The 26,811-nt window shown below is 43.5% G+C and overlaps 1 protein-coding gene across 1 annotated transcript in view; it reads right to left on the minus strand.

The window, feature by feature from the left end:
* LOC109936352 (H-2 class II histocompatibility antigen, A-Q alpha chain-like) overlaps positions 1-26,811 on the minus strand; it is a 36,250-nt gene that overhangs the window by 7,702 nt on the left and 1,737 nt on the right. The window contains exons 2-3 of the mRNA XM_048616904.1: positions 10,900-11,148; positions 7,130-7,411 (exon numbers count right to left, since the gene is read on the minus strand). Coding sequence (XP_048472861.1) covers positions 7,130-7,411; positions 10,900-11,148 — 531 coding nt within the window. The remainder of the gene's footprint in view (positions 1-7,129; positions 7,412-10,899; positions 11,149-26,811) is intronic.

Here is a 26,811-nt window from a genome sequence, read left to right on the forward strand (position 1 = left end):
AAACGTCAGCTTTCCTGCTCCTCTGATGCTGCCTGGCCCGCTGTTTTTCTCCAGCACCACACTGTGTTATCTCAGACTCCAGCATCGGCAGTTCTTACTATCTTTGCCTCTTCATCTCTACTGTCTTACCTTTGTGCTAGTTTTCCAGTTCACTTTAGCCAATGCTGTCTTCACATCCTTATAATTATCTTTACCATTTGACACACACACACTTCTCACTTTCAAACTGAATGAAAAATATTATTATGTTTTAATTGAGGCTTCTTTACCATGAGGTTATTTGTTAATCCTGTCTCATTGCACATTATCACATTTAGAATAGCCTGCTCCTGTGGTTAGCTCTAGAATGTAATGCTTGAAAAAATTGTATGGAATATACACTATGATTTTGTTTTCCTGGTTATCATTGCCAATCTGGCTGACCCAAATCTACATGAAAATGATTATTGGAGTATCTTTCTTACATGATACATTTACTTCTTCCTGTATATTCTCTCCTACAGTTTCACTACTTTTAGGGAGTCAATTCAACTACACTTACAAGTGACCTCTTACTTTTCCATTTCTGATCTGTACCAGACTGTTTTACATCTTGCTCATTTGAGCCAAGGTCATTTACTGTGTTCATGTCACTATGAATTAACAGAGGTACTCAACCACTTTCTCCTAGCTTCTCATCATTTCAAAATGTCAAATATCTTTCAATCTTTATAGTCATAACCTTGGACTTTCACCCATGCATAGAATCTTCTGGGCCTGCAGTGCAGGTGGGAAAATTAAATCGGGTAGGAGGTAAAAATTCAGTTTCCCATGTATAGGTTAAAGTGTGGCAAATTAAGTTTTCAGTTCTTTTCAGGCAGGTCGGCTATCAGAGGCTCTTTTATATTCACTTGCATGTCCTGTACGTTCGTTAATACCCAGCCTGCTGGAGTTATGTTCATGGGTGCCATCTTGTTGGGTGAAGACGGGAAACCCATGTGTTCACAAACCTGCCTATACATTAGAGACATGTAATTGGTGGGAAAGACTTCTTCCTCCACTGTCTGATGAGTACTTCTCCATGAATTTGGCTCCTTCATAACCAACCTAAAGTGTAAGGGCCCACAAGCCTGCTCAAGTGAGGAGCCACACTGACTGAAGCCAACAAACCTGACTGGGACAGGTGAGTGGGGCAGAATGCAGAACACTATCTTTATTGGTTATTATAGTGATCGTTTATGCCATCTACAGATAACATAAATAAGATATGTGGATTTCGTTTGCTTGAAGATCTCTTGTGGACTTATTACAGCTGAAGCTAAGACGTTTAATACAGCATAACCACTAGACACATCCTTGCTCTGTAGTGCTGCAACACAGAGTGACCATGGTCTCTAGACCCATAATGATACACTGGCCCTTGGCCAAATTGCATATGAAGCTCTTAAAGCAAGAATACAACAAATCCTTCTCATGAAATAAATGTGGAAACATATAGACAATGCATTAGATCAAAATTAGTTACAGAGATAAGGACTGTAAAATTTACAAGTACAGAGTCTAAGAGCCCAAATTGTTTTGATGGTTTGACAAATCTTCTGAATCTTATTGTGATATAACCTTCCAGAGATGTTTGAATTTTGCTCTTGGCTTTCTTGATTCACAGATATGATGTCAGAGTGTTGATCGTTGTCCTGGTGTTCCATCGCACCAACATATTCTGATTCTGTTCTTTCATGTCCGCTGTGTAAAATTGGTGTATTATACTTTTCCGTTAGCTGGTTTCTGTTCCGCCTCAACGTTGCTCTGTTTGATGCTGTGCCTTTGTAAGACTTGGACTCACTGTGCACTTTGGAAATCTCTGTGAATAGCCATGTTTCCATTATGGGGTGTGTGACTCTGACCATTTGTCCCACTCGTAGTTGAGGTAATTCTGCATCTGCATGTTGGTCACTTACCATCTTCATCCTCCCTTGACACTTTGTGCTGAAGTGGATGCTGAACCTTGGATAGTTTGTACAGGTGGCAGATTAGCAAGATCATTCTTACTTACCTTCCAAACAGGACGCCCACTGGTATCCATATTTTCAGAAGTATGGCTCTGAGGTGTAACATGGCACATGGAAATCTTGTTTCATTATCGCAAGGATGAATGATTTAACGGTGCATAACACTTGTTCAGTGCTTGATCAGGGGTGATGTGGTGAGGATGTCACATTGTTTATGCATTTGGCACAATTGTCCATGAAAAGTCTGCCTGTGTTCTGCAGCCCTTTGTCAGAAATAATTTCTTCAGCTGCACCAAACAGACTGAACACGGTGAGATAACAAGGTGTAGAGCTGGATGAACACAGCAGGCCAAGCAGCATCAGAAGAGCAGGAAGGCTGACGTTTCGGGCCTAGACCCTTCTTCAGAAAAATAGACTGAACACGGTGTTTAATTTGTCTACCATGGGCACACTTGAAGTGTCCTTTCCCTATCTGATAACTGGACATTTGTTGAAATAAATCAGTGACTAAGATGAAGCCATCTCCATTCATGATAACTAGATCAGTGCTGATTTTGGGCCAAGGGAATGATAAAATTCCACATGGATATAAATGTTCTCTACGTTGCTATGGCTGGTGGTTCTGACATGCCTCCCACATTCTCACTTAGTTTTCAATGTCACTGTTCATCCCTGGTAATAGACTGTATCACATGAAAGTCATCTCATCTGCTCTATGCCCATAAGTCCTTGGTGGAGTTGCATCAATACGCCCTGACAGAGAGCTTTTGGCATGAGTACTTGTTTACCTTTGAAAATGATGCCTCTTGAGATACTGAGCCCACCTCTATAAAGGCCAAAAACATCTGAGAGTGTCTGAGATCTCTCATCGAATCAGGCCACCTTTCAAAGATAACATCTCACTGTGCCTTTGGCTATGGGTTGTTAACTGGTTCGAGTTAATGTTGTCCAACAAACTGCAATAAATCGACTTTGAGAAAATCTTCTACCTCTATGTCCATGCTGTCAACATGCAGATCCAGTATAATGCTGCCATCCTTGCTCAGGTTTGGCAATCTACTTAGTGAATCGGAGGTATTTACATGGTGATGCACATGATGAATGATGCCAGTGCATTCTATGTCCTCAAGCTTGTATTTAAGCTTTTGCTGTAAGTGAACTCGACACTATCTGGGAGGGTCAATTGATGGAATTTTAAGTTCTTTGAAGTGCAATACAGCATCACATTGAAACTTCCTATGACTTTAAATCTATCCAAGTACAATTGTTGTTAATCCTAGACTGACTTAATGAGAATATTCTTCATCTCTTCTGCTACCATGGGTAGCTTGGCGATCTGTGGATAGTCACAGTTTTTCTGGTAGTTCTGCCAGTGCTGGTTGGTTTGTGGCAGAAGGTTCCAGCTGGCTAACATCTTACTGTGAACAACATTCATAATGTGAAAGCCCGTTTGTCCTCTGGTTGGATGTTATTCCACTCAGGGCCTTATCTTGAGTATTTTTGCTGTGAACGTGGTGTATGGCTTGCATAATTTTTTTCTGCTGCTTTTGACATACTGCTAAAACTGTCATCTGCTCAGTTTCTCCTGCTGTAGATTCAGGTTAGCTCTTAGAACCAGGTTTTTTGCACGGGGTGGGGGCCAGCATTCTTTAGTACAGCATATCTTACACAGAACCTGAACTATCGGACAGCTCAGCAGTGTGCCATGTATCACACTTATCACACAGTTTGCTTGATTTATGTGTCTGGCGGCAATGTTGGCAACACCTAATGCTTACAGATGCTGTGGTCTGGCTACAATAGCTTCACATTTCTGCCATCTGCTAGCAGTGAACAAATGCTATTTCTTCCACAAGAGGCCTTTTCAGAACACTTCAATAGGCGTTGAAGTAATCATCATCTCCTACATCCACTCTGACAGCTCAGTCTTGGAAAAATCATATTTGTTGCCCTTTTTATTGAGATTACTGACAAATTGATCTATTGATTCCTGTAGGATATCAATTATAAGCAATGAATTATAAAATTTATTCTTCTAGAAAATCAGCTTTGTGTAACTTTCCATAACGTTGTGGGATCTTTCTGGTCCTCCTGAAATAAGCCATTGGTTCAGTGTAACCCCTTGTTTCCAACTGCAATCAGTATTTTCTCAGATTGTGTATCTGGTTCCACAACAGCTTAGTCTATGAAGCAGAGCTTGTGATCTTCATTTAAAAAGTTTGAACTCAGATAGGATATTTGTGGCTTTCCTGTTCATGCTGTAGGATTTGGGATCCACCCTTATTCTGCTCCTTGCCTTTTTAAAACACTATTATTACTGTGGGACACCATATAAGACCCTTCAGCAGCATTTTTGCTGTGATTCACACTGTATTTTGTTTTGTGCACTACTTGTGTGCACTACATTAAGTGTGTCTTTTCTATTTTCCGTTCTAAAACTTGTTTCAAAATTTATTCTGTTGACTCTACAGTGTCCCGATTGCAAGCCAACTCTTTTTCCTTTGAGTTTGGATGCACTTTTCTGTTCAGTATGGATATGGTTCGCGACGACCTTTAAAGTTTAAATTGTCCATTCTTGAACAGTTATCTGGATGGCTTTGTCTGGCTCAAAGGTACTCTCAGTTTGTGAAAGAAACCTTCTTCTCTTCTGTTCTTTGCACTTCTGATTTTTGAACTCTGGGAACTTTTGTCTTCTGGAGTGCTTTTGAATCTTGCCTGCTACTTCTCCATGTCTTTAAGCTGTATTATCTCCTATTTTGTTTCAGTTTGGTTTTTAAAGAGAATAATCACCACTGCGTATCATGTAGTGATTGTTTGTTCTGTACATGTGTAATAGAATTAGGCTCTTGGATTCTAATTACCTGAAGACCTTTAAGAGCACAGGGTAACCTCTGGACACATCCTTGGCATAGGGTGCGGCAATGTAGAGTGACTGTGGCCTCTGGTCACATGATGACATCATGCCTTGACTCAACTGAATATGGAGCTCTTAACCACCAAGGCTCTTAAAGCAATAATACTATAATATTCCTCCAATGCAAGTATTCAGTGCGAAGCAATCAGATGTGTACATTCTCCTAGTTTTAATTAAGGTAACTGACCTGATGGTTTGTAACTGGCTGAGTATTTTAGTTACTTTTGTGTTTTAAGTGTGAACACTGTGGATTTGTGGGAAGCAGTACCACTGTGATGCCACTAGAGCTACTATGGTGGCTGCATTGGACCCCTGCCTCCTACTGAAATTTTCTCCCCAGCAAGTGTCCTGAACTATGGCATCAGACAGGCAAAACAGTCTCTGGGCTCCTGCTCCCAGTTACAAAAAACAATATTTATCCCTCTGACTACATTGTCCCATAGAGCCACATTATTCATTTAATTTTCATGCTTGATTGGCATCCATGGTGCTATGGCCATTTGGCTTATCAACCTTGCAGCCACACAAGCTGCAAGAATCTGGAACCTGTTGGACAATTGCAGGGGCCAAGACTCCGCAACTTTGACCTTGTCAATCTATTTACTTGCTACACTCACAGTCAAATTCTCCTGTCACTGGTGGTGTAATGGTAATGTCATTGGACTCATAATCCAAGGACCAAGCCTAACAGTCTGGGGACATGCATTCAAATACCAGTAAAGTTGTTAGTGGAATTCAAAGCTAGTTTCAGTAATGACTGCCGTGTTGATTTCCGTAAAAACCCATTTAATTCACTAGCACCCTTTAAGGAAGGAAATCTGCTGTTGTTACCTGGTCTGTGATTACATGTGAATTCAGACTCACAACAATGTGGTTGATACTTAACTGGCCTCCAAAAATCAGCGAGCAAGCCAGTTCAAAGCCATTAGAGATGGGCAATAATTGCTGGTCTTGCTCGATCGCCTCATGTCCCATGAATGAATAAAAACAAAGCATGACTGCCTTCTTTTACAAAGTGTCCAGGTAATTTTCTTCTTCGGTGATGCATCGCACTCTCTCTAATTTGACTGCAGCTTATTAACTCAGTCAAACTTCCTCAAATTGCAGACAAGATCCTACATACTGCAGTCTCAACACATTTTCTCTTCTGGGTATATGTTAATCAATTAATTTTTCCTTGTTTATAATTATACATGCTATTACCATAATAATATTTACTTCTGTAAGTAAATCTTATTACTATTAATAAAACCTTTCAATTACTAATAAATTATGAGTTTCAGAGATAAAGGAGAAAAAATACTAACCAACCAATCACATGTTTCCTTGTGAGGGTACTCAGAACTTGGTCTGTGAACAAAAGTAAGGAGTTCAAAGTGGAGGAGAAAGGACAATGGTCATTTAGGAGCATATTCTTTGGAACCTCCAAAGGGTCAATGTTTAGAGTGAGAAGGAGAAGAAGAAACAGAATTAAAAGAATTGAAGACAAAGTAAGCAAGAAGAAAGAGTAGAAAAGAAATCAGATAATGATCAGAGGCAGAGACATAGAAGAGTTTATATTTGCTAACTTAATGTTGGAAATGCCATATGAAATAGATTATGTGAATAACAAATTTTCCAATGAAGCTTCAGTTTCCTAGTTTTACTTTGAAAGATTTAAAGCAGGGTTTGGTGTTATATTCAGTTGCTCAGAAACAAGACAAGGCATCAGGTAAATCTTGGAGCTCTCTTTTCTGAATCGTCCTGGATTTCAATATTGCTGAAGTAAGCTGTGTAAGTTATCTAAACTGCAGAAGTCAAAGTGTGTAGAACATGTAGAACAAAGAAAAATAAATCCCAAAATGTAAATGGACATATATTGCAGTTGGTATGATGCTGCTTTATATGGTAAATCTATTTTTAAATTTATTTTCTGCAGCACCAAGGCTGGATAAGTTCAACATTGACCAGAAATATGTTTCTGAAGATTATACAATAAAGGTTTTTTCTCACAATGTGAATTACTTACAGATGTTGTGAGTAATTTGTCAGACCCTAGTCTAGGGTCTTAATCACAACCACTCAACAGCCAGTCATGCTAATTACTAATTAAATCTTATTGCATGGGATTCTACCTGCTCTATTGACAAAAAAAGAGACCTTTCAAGAAAAAAGAAGGATAGCATCATCCAGCAGTTTATTCGACACCGGGGCTAAATTCCGCTTTTTCAATGAAATCAATACTGACCCCAGAATACAGTTGTTGGATTCTGCAGCCCCTCATGTTCCACGTGACAGGAATACATGTCTCCAGGATTCGGGATGAAGCTCAGGTATGTGAATCTCTGGTAGGAATAATCCTGTTTCATATAGAACTCCGTAATGTTGACTCCGTCAGTCACTGGCTCACTGTTCCTCAACAATGTCATGCTGATGTGTGGAGGGTAGAATCTATCAGCCAGACAGATCAATGTGTTGGGCTGCCCCCATTCAACAGGCTCTTCAGGATACATGGCAATCTGAGGGGCAACTGTGGAGAGACACAGCACATAGCAATGGGTACAATTAACCAATGTGGAAAATGTTAAAGAGCAACTACCATATAACTAATTCCTAATCATTAGCAGACTATCAGTTCACATTTATATAGCTCCTAATCTCATCCTCAGTATATTCTCAAGTCCTTTACATACAATGAATGGCACGGTGGCTCAGTGGTCAGCACTGCTGCCTCACAGCGCCAGGGACCCAGGTTTGATCCCAACTGTCTGTGTGGAGTTTGCACATTCTCCCTGTGTCTGCTTGGTTTTCCTCCGGGTGCTCCAGTTTCTTCCCACAGTCCAAAGATGTGCAGGTTAGATGGATTAGCCATGCTAAATTGTCTGTAGTGTTCAGGGATGTGTAGATTAGGTGGGTTATGCAGTACGTGTTTGGGTGGGATGTTCTGAGTGTCAGAGTGGACTTGTTGGGCCAAATGGCCTGTTTCCACACTGTAGGGATTCTATGGAATTCCTTTGTATACACAGCAAAATCCAGAAAACAGCCAATGAAACAAAAGTCAATCTCCTTGGTACCAAATGATCTTAATTGGAGCAAAACCTTAACTGAGAAAATGATCTACTCTTTTTTCAGGAGCTCTGTAGGTCCTTTGATAACCACCTTTGATGACAGATGCAACCTCAATTTAAAATTACAAAGAACGACAGTACCTCAAAATGTCTGTCCCATACTGATGTTAGTTGCTGTCAAGGTGTGTGTAATACGTAAAGGTCACATTTATTGTCCATCCCTAGTTACCAAGGTAAGATGTTGTTTTGGGAGGGAGTGGCGCGGGGTGGCGCAAAAGCAATGTAAAAGCTCCTGGTAGGACCATGCAGGCTCCCTACATTTGTTGGTTAGCTACCCAACTGATATAGAATATTAAAGACATCACAGGACAAAGTTCCCTACAGTAGATGTGAAACCTTGACAAAACTTTACTCGGATGCAGCCACCAAAATTAGCAAAACATATCATTTCAACTGGCTTCAGTCAACCACAAGTAAACTACAAAACTGCTCAACTGTTCCTTACCTGACTTTAAGAATAAACAATCTGCACACCAAGTTTATTAATTAAACAAAAATTAACAATTTATTATGAATAATGCAACTTTAGCAAAACACAGAAGAACTACTAGGTAACTTAATTTAATATCTTCAATCACCAACTCCAACTCACATACTGACAGACAGACAAACAGTGATAATTATACAGGGGACTTTTTTTAAATAAAAGAACTGTAAGTTGCCAGTTAGGTAACCATTTCAATGAAGAATACGAGGCCTTCATGAAATGGAATGGTTTGTATTACAGGCACATAGGATTGTATCTTGCTTAAATTCTGAGATCATTGGTCAACGCAAATAGCTTTACAGACCTTACTTAATTCTTACATGCTGCGGTTCTTAGGACTTTCAACAAATCGATAACTGGAGAATAACTAGAAAGAGCAAAACCAAATACAAAAACAGTCTTGTAGCTTCCAAAGCAACTCTGCGCCCTGCTCCAAATCCCCAGTCAGACCCAGTTCTCCTTTTGGATTCTCTTTTCTTCCAACATTTTCTATGCTTGGCTGGCCAGTACCAGTCCTCCCTTGATTGACCAATTAAACATCCAACTAGCTTCCAGTCCTTGATGATAACAATATCTCGATGTTGAATAGATTATAGTGCTTTTTTTGAGCAGTAATTAACATACATTACCTTTCCAGGCTATTTCCCAACAGAAAATATCAGTTTTTTGTTCTCTCTTTTTTAAAAATAAGCTACTGTTCGAAGTTAAAATTTAACTCTCAACTGCAACTCACAATTCCAAACAAAATGAGAAAAATAAAAGAAAAATAATAGTGGTCTCAACACATTATAGAACCATCAGAATGCTTTCAGTACTGTATTTTGTATACAATTTTTTACTATGAAATGGGGAATGCTTGAATAAATAACGTTGTATGTGTACAGAAACATGTGATGATAGGGTTTGACATTGGTGATCACCGTATGGTATCAACATTCTCCATTTTGCACACAAATGAGAAGAATTCTCCGCCTTCTCCACTTAGCACACAGAAACACATAATTGTTACAGTGCAGAAGGAATCCATTCAGTCCATCAACTCCTCTTTGGCTCTTTGAACATTTTAACTTAATGCCATTCTTCTGCCTTTTTATTGTAACCCTGCACTTCATTCCTATTTGGATAAAGATATAGGACCCTCTTGGCAGCATATTGGAGGATCTCCTTGTGGGTCTGCTTCTGGGCCTGGCCGAGGTGGTTATTAATAGGTCCAGGCAGTGGGAAATGGAGGGGATCATAGTACATGGCTGTCTACTCCTTTTAAAGAAAACACTAATCAGCCCATGATGAGGTACTGTAACAAAAATAAATCAAATGCTGAATGGAGACCTACAGAACAGGAAAGGAAACTTATCAAATCAAATCAAATAACATTCTCCAGTGTGATAATGCACCCCAGCCCCGTGCTGCCCGCAGGTTTCTAGAGGTCTCTATGGTGGACACTGCAAGCTCCCTGTCAATCGACACCTCAGCATGGACATAACCTGAAAGAGGGGCAGGTACTTGGATTCTATGACCCCATATATGGTCCACTACCTGAATCCACCTTGGTCCAGAATGACATCTATGAGGAGGGTCTTCGATCTGCCCACCTACTTCCCTCCTTTCTCCCTGCACGGGATGCCCATAGAAAAGGAGCATGGAGCTGAAGTACAACGAAAAATTTAAAAACAATCCCTTTAAAAAAAAACTGAAAAGAGGCTGCAAATGAAACATTCAATATAAATATGAAAAACTGTCTCCCTGTGGTGACAAAATCTACATGTGGCCTAGCACCCTGTGAACTTATTCAGTTTACTATTGAATAGGACTGCTGAGTGCAGCACACTCCACCCCAGATTTCTGAAGGAAAAAGGAATAATCCCTTTGTAAAGGAGCCTCCACAGGGGATCTCACCAGAGGCTGTCTAAATTGATAGTTTTATTTTAAAACACACTCTTAAATGTCTTGATTAAATCTGACTCCACCACTTTCCACGGCAGTATGCTCCAGACACTAACAACTCACTTCACGAAAAGTTTCTCTCTTCCACCACATTTATTTCTTTTACAAACACTTCACTAGGTCTGTGCCCTCTGTATCTTGAAGCTCCCTGTCCTCAGCTAAAATTTCCCATGGAATCAGGACTCAAAACTACTTTCTTCCAAATCCCAAACTGGTTGTGATTTAATAAACAAGATCGGGTATTGGGAAGATAGAAAGTGAATTCAGGAATAGGGGCAGTGCACAAGGAACCATGGGTCAGGGAACAAGAGCAGCTCAAAAGCGGGTTGTTTATGTCAGGCAAAGATGCTGCCCCAGAAGAAATCCAGCTCCACAGTTTACTCTGACCAGATCCCACTCCACTCCAGACTCCAGCTCCATGTTTTCATTTATGTTGGGGATACTGAAGCAGTTACGTACCTTTCGGTTCCGGGGTCCCATGGGACAGGTTCTTCCAAACATTAAAATTGTTTTTCATGATGGCGATATTGGCTGAGATCCCCGCCTCTCCTCCCCGCATTACAATGTGCTGAAACTCGGGGATCCGGGCCACCTCCTTCTTCAGGTTGAAGTCCATGTATAAAACCTCATCTCCGTCCACCAACACATCAAAGTGTTTATTGGGACTGCGCTCCTGAACAAAATAGACCTGGGTTTCTCGGTGTAGATCTGTGTGTGTGTGAGAGAGAGAGGGAGAGGATTAGACAGGCCCCACACTGAGACAGTGACCCAGGGACAAAACATCATTTGATAAAAACAGCAATAAACAAACTGAAATATCGGGTGAAACCCACCTCCTGAGTTTTAATTTGGGCAATTCATAAATAGACCCTTTGTCCGGTGATAGTGAGTAAAGGGAATTCTTTGAGGCCTCGGAGCAGGGGTATTTGAACCTGGGGAGGCAGCAAAAGCCCCGTATCCTCTGACACAAGCTTCACAGGGCAGTCAGTGAATGGCCAGAGGGTACATTTACTGGCTGAGGCTGGTAGCAAGGGCTCCTGATGCTGGAGAAAGATCACCACAGGCTAAGTTGGAGCTGGGAGTCCCTGTTCATCACTGGCAACTTTGAAAACCCACCCAGAGTGCTGGCAGCTTGGAACCTATTTGTGGCCACCTGCCTATCATAAACATCTTGTTACATTACAGAGATCTTATAGGCCCCTTAACTGGCTTAATAAGCTATCTTCTGCTGCACTATAGTTACATGTTCTGAGGACAATCAAATAAAATGCTGTTTGATTTGGGAATATTGTGGGTGACGTCAATTTAGTCAACAGTTTATAATAATGATAATCCTCGTTTCTGCAGCAGTGATCTCCAATCATCTCGGATATCTCTTTCCGTTGGACAAAGATCTGCTCCACCAGAACCCTGTAGTGTGACTGCCACCCCACGTTGAAAGATCCCACAGATAGGCATCTTCCACCATCTGAAAATGAAGTTTGGGACTGGACCCTCATGGATAACCCCAGCAGTGAGACACCTGAATGTGCACTGGAGTTCCTGGACTTGGCATTGTCATTGCTGCCCAGAATGAGACATAGTGGGCAGGAGAAGGTTAGCTCAAAGAACAAGGTGGCAGGCACACCTTCTCCTGGAAAGGTACGCCAGAAGAAGAATGCTGACTCCATGGAGGTAGTGTTGTCTGATAAAAACAACTTGTTGACTGTCTCAGCAAGCCCCCACTCCATGTAGGATAAACAGATCCCTCATGATATGTTGGCTCACCCCAACCCAGAGGCAGTAATCAATGTTGGCCCCAATACTACAAGCAATGGACAAGGCCGAAGAGGAATTCCATTGCCAGAGTTGGGAGGAACAGAAACCTCTGAAAAGGTGCACTCCACAAGGAAGGCACAGCATTAGCAAACAGCAATGAAGTCCTCTTCCTGACAAAACTTCTAGAGCATGATCTGGTCAAAACATACACCTTATTTTGTCAGAGAGACAATACAAGACTTGATCCAATCATTTATATCTATACTTATCTCCAACATATCTGAGCAGAGGGGCACAAGGATGCATGCAGGATTTGCACCATGACAGGAGCTGACAACTGCTGGACCAACCATCCCCTAATTTATAGACTTCCATAGAACTGCTACAGTGTGGAATAGGGCCTTCAGCCCAGCAAGTCAACATCAACCCTCAGAGCATTCACCACTCCCATCCCCACCTAATCTACACATCCTAAACACTTTGTGCAATTTTAGCATGGCCAATCCATCTAACCTGCACATCTTTGGACTGTGGGAGGAAACCGGAGCACCCAGAGAAAACCCACGCAGACACAGTGAGAATGTGCAAACTCCACACAGACAGTCGCCCGAGGATGGAATCAAACCCAGGTCCCTGGCGCTGTGAGGCAGCAGTGCTAACCACTGAGCCACTGTGCCGCTCCAAATCTGGTTTACTATTGCCATCAGCCTGGCTCAAATACAGCAACAGCAGCAGCAGCAGAAAGACTGCTGCAGGAAATTCAGTGACGATGGAGTCAAGAACTTTCAAGACCTAGTCAGTCAGTGCCTCACAATTAATTTGATGATACTCAGTGAACAGGGACCACAATGTCCACTGGGCTTGGTCTGCCCTTGCAACCATCTGAAACAATGTTTGTGAGGAGACTCCCAAGTTTCTCTACCAGGAAACATTGAGGCTGGTTTGATGAGAATGAGCCAGAGATCCAGGAGCTACTAAGTCACAAAGCAGGCTGGTAGATCTCCGAGATACTGTAATTGTGACCATCTTCATGAGAGGACATAAGACCAATTGTGGTAAAACCACTGCAGCCTGCCACAGGGAAGGACATTGTAAAATCCTCCTCAATCACCTCCTCCCAGTGACTGAGGAACTCCTTCTGGAATCACAATGTGCACTGTGCGTGAATACAGTCTTCACAGAAAGACAAGTCTAAGAAAAGTGCAGAGAGCAGCAGCAACCTTTATACATGATAAAAATTGCAAGAACTGCGGATGCTGTAAATCAGGAGCAAAAACAGAAGTTGCTGGTAAAGCTCAGCAGGTCTGGCAGCATCTGTGAAGAAAAAAATCAGAGTTAACATTTTCAGGTCCGATGACCCTTCCTCAGAACAGTTCTTCTTTCACCTCCCAAAACCTTTCATCAAGGGACTATGGGGCATCCTCCTCAAATTTGATTACCTGCAGAAATTCATTACCACCCTCCATCTGTTGCACAACAGCATGAAAGGTGTTTGAACTTGTGTGGCAGGGGGATGGGAACCAAAGCAGATAGGATTAATAAAAAAAAACTGAAGCATACCTAAGGTCTAGGCAAGTAAAAACAGATAAAGTCCTTGAAGAGTATAGGAAAAGTAGGAAGGAGCTCAAACGGGGAGTTAGGAGAGCTAAAAGGGGCTATGAAATGTCCTTGGCCAGCAGGGTTAAAGAGAATCCCAAGGCAGTTCACTAATCTTATAGGAGCAAGATGGTAGCTAGGGAAAGAGTAGGCCCAGTCAAGGACAAAGGAGGGAACTTATGTATTGAGCCAGAGGAACTGGGTGAGATCCTTAATGAATGCTTTATTTCAGCAAAGAGTGGACCATGAGGGATGTTGAAGTTAGGGAAAGGTGTGTGAATATTCTCGGGCAGGTCAACATAATGAAGGAGGAAGTGTTGGGTATCTTAAAATACATTAAGGTAGACAAGTCCCAAGGGCCAGATAGGATCTATCCCAGAATACTGTGGGCGGCAAGGGAGGAAATAACAGATATCTTTGGATCCTCTTTGGCCTCAGGCGAGGTTTCAGAGGACTGGAGAATGACCAATGTTATTCTGTTGTTTAAGTGATAACAGAGATAATCCAGGTAATTACAGGTCAGTGAGCCTGACATAAGTGGTTGGGAAGCTGTTGGAGAAGATATTGAGAGACAGGATTTATTCACATTTGGAAACAAATGGACTTGCTAGCAATAGGCAGCATCAGTTTGTGCGGGGAAGGTCATGTCGTACCAACTTGATTGAGATTTTTGAGGAAGTGATAAGAATGATTGAGAGAAGGGCAGTGGATGTTGTCTATGTGGACTTTAGTCAGTCATTCGATAAGGTATTTTATGGCAGGCTGGTAAAGAAGGTAGAGTCTCATGGGATTCAGAAAGAGCTGACTAGATGGATACAAAACTGGCTTAGTCATAGAAGACAGAGAGTAGCAGTGGAAGGGTGCTTTTCGGAATGGAAATCAGTAACGAGTGGTGTTCTGCAGGGCTCAGAGCTGGAACCTTTGCTGTTTGTAATACATATAAATGATCTGGAGGAAAATGTAGATGGTCTGATTAGTAAGTTTGCGGATGACACCAAAATTGGCAGAGTTGCAGATAGTGAAGAGGATTATCAAAGGATACAGTGGGAGGTGGATAGATGGCAGATTTGGGCAAAGAAATGGCAGATTACAAGTTAGCCAGGAAGGACCTAAAGAGAGAGCTAAGAAGAGCCAGGAGAGGACATGAGAAGTCTTTAGCAGGTAGGATCAAGGAAAACCCTAAAGCTTTCTATAGGTATGTCAGGAATAAAAGAATGACTAGAGTAAGATTAGGGCCAGTCAAGGACAGTAGTGGGAAGTTGTGCATGGAGTCCGAAGAGATAGCAGAGGCGCTAAATGAATATTTTTCGTCAGTATTCACACAGGAAAAAGACAATGTTGTCGAGAATACTGAGATACAGGCTATTAGACTAGACGGGATTGAGGTTCATAAGGAGGAGGTGTGAGCAATTCTGGAAGGTGTGAAAATAGATAAGTCCCCTGGGCCGGATGGGATTTATCCTAGGATTCTCTGGGAAGCTAGGGAGGAGATTACAGAGCCTTTGGCTTTGATCTTTATATTGTCATTGTCTACAGGAATAGTGCCAGAAGACTGGAGACTAGCAAATGTTGTCCCCTTGTTCAAGAAGGGGAGTAGAGACAACCCTGGTAATTATAGACCAGTGAGCCTTACTTCGGTTGTGGGTAAAGTGTTGGAAAGGATTATAAGAGATAGGATTTATAATCATCTAGAAAGGAATAATTTGATTAGGGATAGTCAACACGGTTTTGTGAAGGGTAGGTCGTGCCTCACAAACCTTATTGAGTTCTTTGAGAAGGTGACCAAACAGGTGGATGAGGGTAAAGCGGTTGATGTGGTGTATATGGATTTCAGTAAAGCATTTGATAAGGTTCCCCATGGTAGGCTATTGCAGAAAATACGGAGGCATGGGATTGAGGGTGATTTAGCGGTTTGGATCAGAAATTGGCTAGCTGTAAGAAGACAGAGGGTGGTGGTTGATGGGAAATGTTCATCCTGGAGTTCAGTTACTAGTGGTGTACCTCAAGGATCTGTTTTGGGGCCACTGCTGTTTGTCATTTTTATAAATGACCTGGATGAGGGCGTAGAAGGATGGGTTAGTAAATTTGCGGATAACACCGAAGTCGGTGGAGTTGTGGATAGTGCGGAAGGATGTTGTAGGTTACAGAGGGACATAGATAAGCTGCAGAGCTGGGCTGAGAGGTGGCAAATGGAGTTTAATGCGGAAAAGTGTGAGGTGATTCACTTTGGAAGGAGTAACAGGAATACAGAGTACTGGGCTAATGGTAAGATTCTTGATAGTGTGGATGAGCAGAGAGATCTCAGTGTCCATGTGCATAGATCACTGAAAGCTGCCACCCAGGTTGATAGGGTTGTTAAGAAGGCATACGGTGTGTTAGGTTTTATTGGTAGAGGGATTGAGTTTCGGAGCCATGAGGTCATGTTGCAGCTGTACAAAACTCTGGTGCGGCTGCACTTGGAGTATTGCGTACAGTTCTGGTCACCGCATTATAGGAAGGATGTGGAAGCATTGCAAAGGGTGCAGAGGAGATTTACCAGGATGTTGCCTGGTATGGAGGGAAGGTCTTATGAGGAAAGGCTGAGGGACTTGAGGCTGTTTTCGTTAGAGAGAAGAAGGTTAAGAGGTGACTTAATAGAGACATACAAGATGATCAGAGGATTAGATAGGATGGACAGTGGGAGCCTTTTTCCTCGGATGGTGATGGCTAGCACGAGGGACATAGCTTTAAATTGAGGGGTGATAGATATAGGACAGATGTCAGAGGTAGGTTCTTTACTCAGAGAGTGGTAAGGGCGTGGAATGCCCTGCCTGCAAAAGTAGTAGACTTGCCAACTTTAAGGGCATTTAAATGGTCATTGGATAAACATATGGATGATAATGGAATAGTTTAGGTTAGATGGGTTTCAGATTGGTTTCACAGGTCGGCGCAACATCAAGGGCCGAAGGGTCTGTACTGCGCTGTAATGTTCTAAGTTCTATGTTCTAGATGCAATTTAATCTGAACAAATGCAAGGTGATAAATTTTGGAAGACCAAATTCAGGTGTGAATTATTCAGTAAGTAGCAGAACCCTTAGGAGCATTGATACACAGAGGGATCTGGGCGTACAGGTACACAGATCCTTGAAAATGGCAACACAGGTGGATAAGGTGGTCAAGAAGGCATACAGCATGCCTGCCTTCATTGGCCAGGGCATCGCGTATAAAAGTTGGCAAGTTATGTTACAGTTGTACAAAACTTTAGTTAGGCCACATTTGGAATATTGCATGCAGTTCTGGTTGCCACACTACCAGAATGGCTTGGATGCTTTGGAGAAGGTGCAGAGAAGGTTTACCAGGATGTTGCCTGGTCTGGAGGGTTTGAGTTATGAAGGGAAGTCAGATAAACTTGGATTGTTTTATTGGAAAGATGGAGACTGAGGGGCGACTGATAGAGGTCTACAAGATTATGAGAGGCATCGATAGGGTGGATAGTCAGAGGCTTTTTCCCAGAGTGGAAAGTTCAACTACAAGAGGGCAGAGGTGCAAGGTGAGAGGGAGAAAGTTTAGGGGAAAACTGTGGGGAAAATTTTTCACCCAGATGGTGGTGGGTGCTGGGAACGCACTGCCAGTGGAGGTGGTGGAAGCATGCACGTTATCAACATTTAAGACATATCATGATAAACACATGAATGGGAGGTGAACAGAGGGATAGAAACCACGCATGGGCAATAAGTAGTAGGTCTTATTAAGGACTGGGAATCAGCGCAGGCTTGGTGAGTTGAAGGGCCTGATCCTGTGCTGTATTGCATTGTATAATCCTCTCTAACAGATCCACCCAGTGCACGTACAAACTGGGGTGAAGCAGGGTTGTGTAGTTACATTGATGCTCTTCTCCATCTTCCTTGCTACTTGGCTCCACCTCATATCCATGAAGTCCCCTGCTGCATGGAGCTTCTCTACAGGACAAGTGGAAATTGTTTAGTATAGTTGGTGGATTCACAGAGGTATATATGAGAGAATGGGCCTCAGGCTAAAACTCCAGAAGGGAGAAGTTCTGAACCAGAGTGCTCCCATCCCATGACACCGAACCACCACCACCATTCCACCCCCCACCTCACCCCCACCCCCACCCCCAGCTATCAAGGTCCACAAAAAGCCACTGGACAAACTGGACAATTTCCATGTTTTAAAGTCTCCTTTAGACATCAGGGTAGACATCAATGATTCAACATTGCCTCCAGTCTCTCAGCATAGCCTTTGGCCATCTGAGGAACAAAGTATTTGATGGCAAAGATAACTGACCAATACTTGTGTCCAGTCCCACATACGTTTTGAAGACATGGTCAATGTGGAGCAGAACCAACAAACCCCTTGGCAAATACCACCAGTGATGCCTTTGCAAAATCCTGTAAATCCACTGACAGGAAAGTGCTCTAATTATCAGTGTCCCCTCAAGTTTCCCAGTAACAAAGCTCTGGTTGTAGTCAATCAGCTTCATTGGGAGGGCCACATCTTCAGTATGCTAGACGTAAGACTCCCAAAACAAGCTTTCTGCTCAAACCGTTGTCATTGCAAGCAGTTACTAGAGAGCACTTTAAGGACATCTAGATAGTCTGCCTGAAACAAATGCAACATCCCCTTCAAATTGTGGAAACCTCTAAAATTGCTCAAATTGGAAAAGAAACATCTGAGCTAACCTTTTTGAGATTCTCCAACAGGCCCGGAGTCCAAGTGTGAAAGGTGGAAGGAATGCATGAAAACCCAAACATCCACCCACCTGCTTTAGGAAACACCTTATGTAGTATTTACAGCAGGGTGTGAGGATATAGTTCTGGATTCTTTATTCACTTCAGGACCCACAACACCAGAGTGAAGTAAGTCATCCTCAATCCTGAGGAAGTGCTTTCCAAGACTAACTAATAAGACCCTTGTTATCTATACTGGACACTACGATCCTGATCATTCATGTTCATGGACATCTTTCCTACCATCTGGAAATAGGCTGATGGTCATTCTCAAGTTAAGGTCAATTATACACCAACAAACTGATTTATTTTACAGGTAATGTTAGACTGAACAGAATACAGGTGTCAGTGAGAATCAAACTATTTCTCAAACTAGACAGAACAAGTTTCACTTTACAATTTAATAACTTGAATAAAAGAGAGAGTTCTGTGACTCTGCCAGTGGGCTAAGTTTATCTTCAGGTAAACACATGAATGGAATCACAGTATCATCATACAACTACAACACACCACGATACTCAGGTGTAGAGCTGGATGAACACAGCAGGCCAGGCAGCATCAGAGGAGCAGGAAGGCTGACGTCTGGACCCTTCCTCAGAAATGGGGGAGGGAAGGGGATTCTGAAATAAATAGAGAGAGGGAAAGGCGATGATGGAAGGTGGATGAAGGAGCAGATAGGTGGCGAGAAGACGGATAGGTCAAAGAGGCGGGGATGGAGCCAGTAAAGGTGAGTGTAGGTAGGGAGTTGGGATGGGGTTGGTCAGTTGAGGGAAGACGGACGGGTCAAGGAGGCAGGGATGAGGCTAGTAGGTAGGAAGTGGGGTTGGGGGTTGATCAGTGAGGTGGGAGGAGCAGATAGGCGGGAGAAAAGACAGACAGGTTAGGGAGGCGGGGAGGAGCTGGGTTGGTCTTGGGATGAGGTTGGGGGTGGGGAGATTTTGAAGCTTGTGAAGTCCACATTGAGACCATTGGGCTGCAGGGTTCCCAAGCGAAATATGAGGTGCTGTTTCTGCAGCCTTCGGGTGGCATCGTTGTGGCACTGGAGGAGGCCCAGGATAGACATGTCGTCCAAGGAGTGGGAGGGGGAGTTGAAGTGGTTTGCGACTGGGAGGTGCAGTCATTTGTCACGAACCAAGTGTAGATGCTCCAGAAAGAGGTTTCCAAGCCTCCGCTTGGTTTACCCGATATGCAGGAGGCCACATTGGGAACAGAGGATACAATATACCACATTAGCAGATGTGCAGGTGAACATCTGCTTCATGTGGAAGGTTTTCTTGGGGCCTGGGATGGAGTTGTAGGGGCAGCTGTAGCACCTCCTGTGGTTGCAGGGCAAAGTGCCAGCGTTGGTGGGGTTAGTGTGGAGTGTGGAGTGGACAAGGGAGTCACGGAGAGCGCGGTCCCTCTGGAAAGCAGATAAGGGTGGGGAGGGAAATAGATCCTTGGTAGTGGGGTCAGATTGCAGGTGGCGGAAGTGGTGGAGAATAATGCGTTGAATTCAGAGGTTGGTGGGGTGATACGTGAGGACAAGGGGAATTTTGTCTTTGTTGTTATTGCGGGGAGGGGGTGTGAGGGATGAGGTGCGGGATATGCGAGAGATGCGGTCGAGGGCGTTCTCGACCACTGAGGGGGAGATGTTGTGGTCCTTGAAATATAAGAACATCTGGGATGTCCGGGAGTTGAATGCCTTACACCTCTCCCCTCACCCCCATCCCAGGCTCCAAGAAAACCTTCCACATTAAACAGATGTTCACCTGCACATCTGCTAATGTGGTATATTGTATCCTCTGTTCCCGATGTGGCCTCCTGTATATCGGGTAAACCAAGTGGAGGCTTGGAAACCGCTTTGTGGAGCATCTACACTTGGTTCGTGACAAATGATTACACCTCCCAGTCGCGAACCATTTCAACTCCACCTCCCACTCCTTGGACAACATGTCCATCCTGGGCCTCCTCCAGTGCCACAACAATGCCAGCCGAAGGTTGCAGGAACAGCACCTCATATTCTGCTTGGAAATCCTGCAGCCCAATGGTATCAATGTGGATTTCACAAGCTTCAAAATCTCCCCGACCTCATCCCAAGACCAGCCTAGCTTGTCCCCGCCTCCTTAACCTGTCCGTCTTTTCTCCCACCTATCCACTCCTCCCGCCTCACTGACCAACCCCCACCCCCACTTCCTACCTACTGGCCTCATCCCTGCCTCCTTGACCTGTCCGTCTTTCCTCAACTGACCAACCCCCATCCCAACTCCCTACCTACACTGACCTTTACTGTCTCCATCCCTGCCTCCTTGACCTGTCCATCTTCTCTCCACTTATCTGCTCCTTTATCCACCTTCCATCATCGCCTCCCCCTCTCTATTTATTTCAGAATCCCCTTCCCCTCCCCCATTTCTGAGGAAGGGTCCAGATCCGAAACGTCAGCTTTCCTGCTCCTCTGATGCTGCTTGGCCTGCTGTGTTCATCCAGCTCTACACCTTGTTATCTCTGATTCTCCAGCATCTGCAGTTCCTATTATCTCTAGGTCAGATTGAGATGTCTGTCAAGGTGGATATGTTGGATCGAAGGGTCTGTTTCCATGCTGTATAACTCTGCGACTCTATTTAGGGTTGAAATAAACCTTTGTAGCTGGAGTCTACCCCCGTGAACTATGTTTGCACTCTGTATGTGATTCCCATGCAGGCGTTTGAATTGCCTTTTGCAATGATATAATGTTGTGTTCTTTGGGTAACTATGTTTTGTTGTCATTTCTGATGAAGGGTCTAGGCCCGAAACGTCAGCCTTCCTGCTCCTATGATGCTGCTTGGCCTGCTGTGTTCATCCAGCTCTACAACTTGTTATCTCAATCTGACCTAGTCTTATTTGCCATATCCCTCTAAACTCTTCCTATTCATGTACCCATCTAGATGCATTTTAACTGTTGTAATTGTACCAGTCTCCACCACTTCCTCCGGCAGCTCATTTCATACGCTTATCTCTCTCTGTGTGAAAAAGTTTACCCTCAGGTCCTTTTTAAATCTTTTCCCTTACTTTAAACCTGTGCTGTCTAGTTTTGGACTCCCCTACCCAGGGAAAAGGCATTGGCTATTCACCCTACTCATACCTCTCATGATTTTATAAATCTCCATAAGGTCACCCCTAGTCTCTGACAGTCCAGGGGAAAAATGCCTTACCCTATTAAGCCTCTCCCTATAGCTCAAACTCTCCAATCCCAGCAATATCCTTGTAACTATTTTCTGCACACTCTCAAGTTTAACAACATCTTTTCTATAGATATTAGCATTTATCCCGAAATATAAAATCTACTAAATGTTTCAGGAGGTGTAACTGTCTGAAAGCAGTCTTGAGGGGAACAGGGCATGTGCTAAAAGCTGGTGCTTAAAGGATTAGGGGGCGTGAGCTTGAACTGTTAGATATGAACTGGATGATAAAGACCTGGGTGCTGGATTAGGTATTGAAATTCCTGCATTGAGAGGCAGCTCAGGAATCTGGTCCCTTGGCTCTGGAATGGGGCACTTATCATAGACTGTGAAACTTGTGTAGTTGACCCTGTAGTGGATGGTGCTGGAACTATGGAAGGTGCAGACAGCTCAGCAGGTACATTAGGGTTTACACGAACAGGCTGGATTGGGGAGAAGGAGAAGCATTTACCATGGCTGGTATAAACATAATGGGAAATGAAACATATTGCAAAGTAAGTGCAAGTGTAAGGGACTTTGAAGCCATTCAGATTTCATGGCTCAATATCCTGTGCCATGTAACTGGGAACTGATGAATTTATGCATATTGCACCAACTGTCATTAAATGAGGTTGCCAAGAATCACGGTGGGTCTGTAATTTGTTGTGGTTAGTATGAAGGTAGACCAGATAGCCAATATCAACTGAGGTGAGTGTTGATGTACTCCCAGAGAGCCCTGGACTTCTCATTGTGTTGGTGATTGACCCGACAGAGCTGTTGCTGAGTGTGAACAACCTCTTCATTGGACCGGGGTTTTCCTCACTTTGATCTTTGTATGTTTATAGTTCTCTTGCAGAAAGGAGTTGACACACCCAATGATGTTACAAGACAATGTGGTTATTAGCCTGATGAAGCTCACCCTGCAGTACTGCTTTTTCAGCTACAGAGTTCTTGCTGGGATTCTGCTACCGAGTTCTTCCTGAGGTTTTCTGGTCACCTGAACTCAATCACAGTACACTATTCCTGAAGCTCCTTGACTGCCTTCAGGATGGACAAGCCAAGCACAGGATCAGTCCATTTGACAGTTGGGGGGAAGCTTTCCATTGGAAGAAACCCAGGCACAACTAGAGGAGAACATCCCTTTAATTATCATGTCATTCATAGACAAATAATGCAAATAACTAGGTAAGAAGGGACACACTTGTGTGAATTATTGCTCATGTTTGGTGACATCAGCAGCAAGCCACTTCTGGAATGTCTGGGATCTCAGGAATGACCCTGCAGGATGATTTGGAGAGTTGCAACTATGGTAGCCACCTGTGAATTGGTCACTTGGGCATCCATATTGAGTGTATAGAGTATTGGGGTGGGGTCACCATCAGAGCTGATGACATGAAGGATGGCCAAGCCATAAGTGGAGAGCTGTGATAAGGCCTTGTAGGATATCACACGGAATGACAGTGTATTCTCTGGACACATTCAAGAGGCTCATTGTGCTGCACAATTAGTAAATCTATCACAAACAATGATAATAACCCAAGTTTGAAAGAAGGTGAATGTTGGTCAGCTTCTTTAAAGGCTGTGTGCTTTGCATCAGGTAGGCATGTGTGTGATGAAGGAGGGGTCTTCAGGCTGGAGAGCAGGAATTCAGACCTTGTGTTCAAAGGACATTTGGTTGAGCCTGACACCATGTCAACAATCAATCAATGTCTAGTGAAAAGGGACTGTGAGGTCTGGTGTACAAAGAAACTGAATTACATTGGAGTCGTCACAGTTGTTGCATTGCAATATGCAAAATTCATGGGATATTCCCAGATCCAGCCAGATGTCTGGCAGTGGCATGGTAGCTACTAACTGTGGAAGGGAAACTAGTGACACGAGGACAATTTGAAATATTCCCCTGCAGAATGTGTAAGGGGCCTGACACAAGGTTTCCTGTCTTGAGGCTACTTGGACTGAATAATCTATTGCTGAAATGTTTGACAGAAGCTGTGATGGATGGGCTAGGTTAGGGTTAGGGTTAGGATTTCAATTCTACAAGGCAACCAGGGGATTTGACAGCCATGCAGACTGGACCTGAAAAACTCAACAGACTTGTGTATGTTACAATGGCTCACACACTCAGTGGATGCAATGTCACGTTTCTTAACAGCATTGTCTCTCAGAGTTTGTCAGCTGGATCGGGAATGGTGGAGATTAGTCCAGACTGTGCCAACTGACAGACTGTGTGGAGAGATCTGTCTACTTAATTCTTTCGTTGGATTGATATCTAGCAGGAATAGTATCAAAGGGTTTTGTGTGAAGTGCACCACGAAAGGACTCTAGAAAGTATTTTGTAAAGTCTTAAGTCAGAATCCTTCCCCAGTGGAGAGCAGGCATGGGTTACGTTTCCCTGGTATCAAATCCATCCCAGAATCGTTATACTGCTAGGGTAGATGACAGGCTTAGGAGCAGACAGGCACCAATCACGTTGTGACAGAGCATGTAGCTTACGTCAGTTATGAAGAACTTCCTCAGTACTGTTTCAGTTACAGTAGGGGTCAGCTACAAGCTTAATGACTATACCAAACACCAGCGGGTCACCTAGGATATGCCATAGTGATTCCTTAAGGTGAGTTTCAGATCCAGGCATGAGACACACACACACACAAACACTGCTATAAAGTACACAAGCTCTTTTAGGGTGTAACCATTCTACAGTACTTCATGGAAGATCACACTAAAGGAATATGGTTTTTGGCTAGATCTGTTGCAATGGCATGTTTCCATTGGGTAATCTTGCAAAAGTTTGAACATGACATCTACTATAAGTGAAGGCTGAGGCTTACTGTACCAGTTATGCTGCAATGCTGTGTCATTTACAAACCCCTTATTTGATCTCTTTATGAGACATAATGTGTTAAGGTACTACACAGTGATCCCCTCCAGTGCTCAAAATACATGGGGTCAGCCAGCACATTTACTCCAGAGAATTCCAGGAGACCTCAACATTGACTCCAGATCCCATGAAATCTCATGGCATAAATTCTGACTTCAAATGGCTCAGCTGGGTTTCTGCTATCACCATTGGATTTACATCCACTAATTCTTCCCAGCCCGAAAAAGTTTCTGCGACATATGTAGACAGGACTTCCGGATCCAGGGTCATCCTCCCATTTTGAATCTTCAAACTCCCTTTCTCCCGAATCAGCAACTGAATTTCTGAGCATTCCCCACCGCATCTCAACTCCATCCCAAACTTCTGACTTCCCTGCATCAACCACTCAATCTCCTGACTCCTCCGACACCAGCCTCCAAGTTCCCTTCCACAGCACCTTCAAATCTGTTCCATTCAATTTTCCATTTCCCCTGCCTTATTTCCAGCCCATTCAGACCTTCAAACTCCCCCTGCACAGATCCCTGAACTCCCCTTGCATTGACTTTCTCATTCCTCTCCGCCCAACCTCTTGATTCTGTTCCATTCAACCTTTTATCTCCCCCACCAACCTCCCTCCTGACTACCTTCCCTTCCAACCTCCTGACTCCCTCCAAATCTGACCCCTCAACTCCTTCCCAATAATCTTTTGGCTTGCACTTTCCCTCGACAAATGTTCTGACTGTGCCCACCCTATGCCACCATAATTTCCTGCCTCGCTCTTGCCTTTCAATCTCTTGACTGCCCAGACTCCCCATTCTACTCTGCTCAATCTCCAGGCTCACTCAAAATATTTAACTGCTGGCTAAAACCCATTATTAAGCCACACCCTTCATTTCACCACTGTAAAACACCTTCTCAAACCATCATCATGCCTCCTCCAGCCTAAGATCTAACAATTCTCATAGATTGCTTTGTTACTAAATTTAAGACAATCCATGTCCAAGTGCCTTTGCCACTTCCCTCTGTTCCACTAATCCATCTGGACAAACTTCCAGTAATGCTCCCCTGCCCTAGCTCTGAACTCACACCTTTCTGTAGTTTTTCTCCCATCTCCCCTCATGTTCTCTCTGAGCTCACCTTATCTGTGAGACCCACCTCCTGTTCCCTCAAACCTATTCTCACTAAACTGCTGATTATCTAACTTACCATTTCCAGCTCAAACATTATCTTTCTTTCTTAACTTTGCTTCTCCTCATGGCAAATCCCATGCTATTCCAACTGTGCCAACACTATTTCTCCTTTAACAGAATGCCTTTTTCCAGCCAGGGTTCTGCCACAATACTGAAATGACTTATCAAAGTCACAATGACATGCTACATAACTGTGGTGAAGGTTAACTTTCCCTCCTCATCCTTCATAGCCCTCATCTCCATAGGAGGTTTCTGTCCTGAATTCACCTCCTCAACCTGCCTGTGACCTCTGACATGGTTGATCACACCATTCCCCTTCACTGTAGTCCAGCTGTAGGTCTGCTCTCACTTGGTTCTGGTCTTATCTATCTATCTTCTCTCTCTGCTCCCACACTGACAGCACTGCTATAGCAGAGGTGTGGATATACGTGCATTTACAGGGAAGCTGGATATACAGATGAGGGAGAAGGGAATAGAGATGATCGAGGTAGACAAGGAAGAATGGTCAAGCCAAAGTGGAGAATAAACAAAGGCATAGAGCAGTGTGTCTCAATGACTGGATTCTGTGCTGTATTTGATGTAATTCTTTATGATTTTTTAAATAGAATCACTACAGTGTGGAAACAGGCCCTTCAGCCCAACAAGTCCACACTAACCCTCAGAGCATCCCACCCAGACCCATCTCCCTATAACCCACCTAATCTACATATCCCTGAACACTATGGGCAATTTAGCATGGCCAATCCACATAGTTTGCACATCTTTGGACCGTGGGAGGAAACCGGAGCACCTGAAGGAAACCCACGCAGACATGGGGAGAATGTGCAAACTCCACACAGACAGTCGCCTGAGGGTGGAATTGAACCCAGGCTCCTGGTGCTGTGAGGCAGCAGAAGGCTAACCACTGAGCCACCAATTAATTCTTGGACCTTGTTGTTTCTCATCTACATGTTACACCTCAGTGACATCATCTGAAAACACAGCATAGTTTTCACATGGACACTAACAAAACACCAGCTCATCCTCACCATCCCATCTCTTGACATCTCCATTGATTCAACTTTGAC

This window comes from Rhincodon typus, chromosome 35 (assembly GCF_021869965.1).
Source record: "Rhincodon typus isolate 14 chromosome 35, sRhiTyp1.1, whole genome shotgun sequence".
In the NCBI taxonomy this organism is placed as follows: Eukaryota; Metazoa; Chordata; class Chondrichthyes; order Orectolobiformes; family Rhincodontidae; genus Rhincodon; species Rhincodon typus.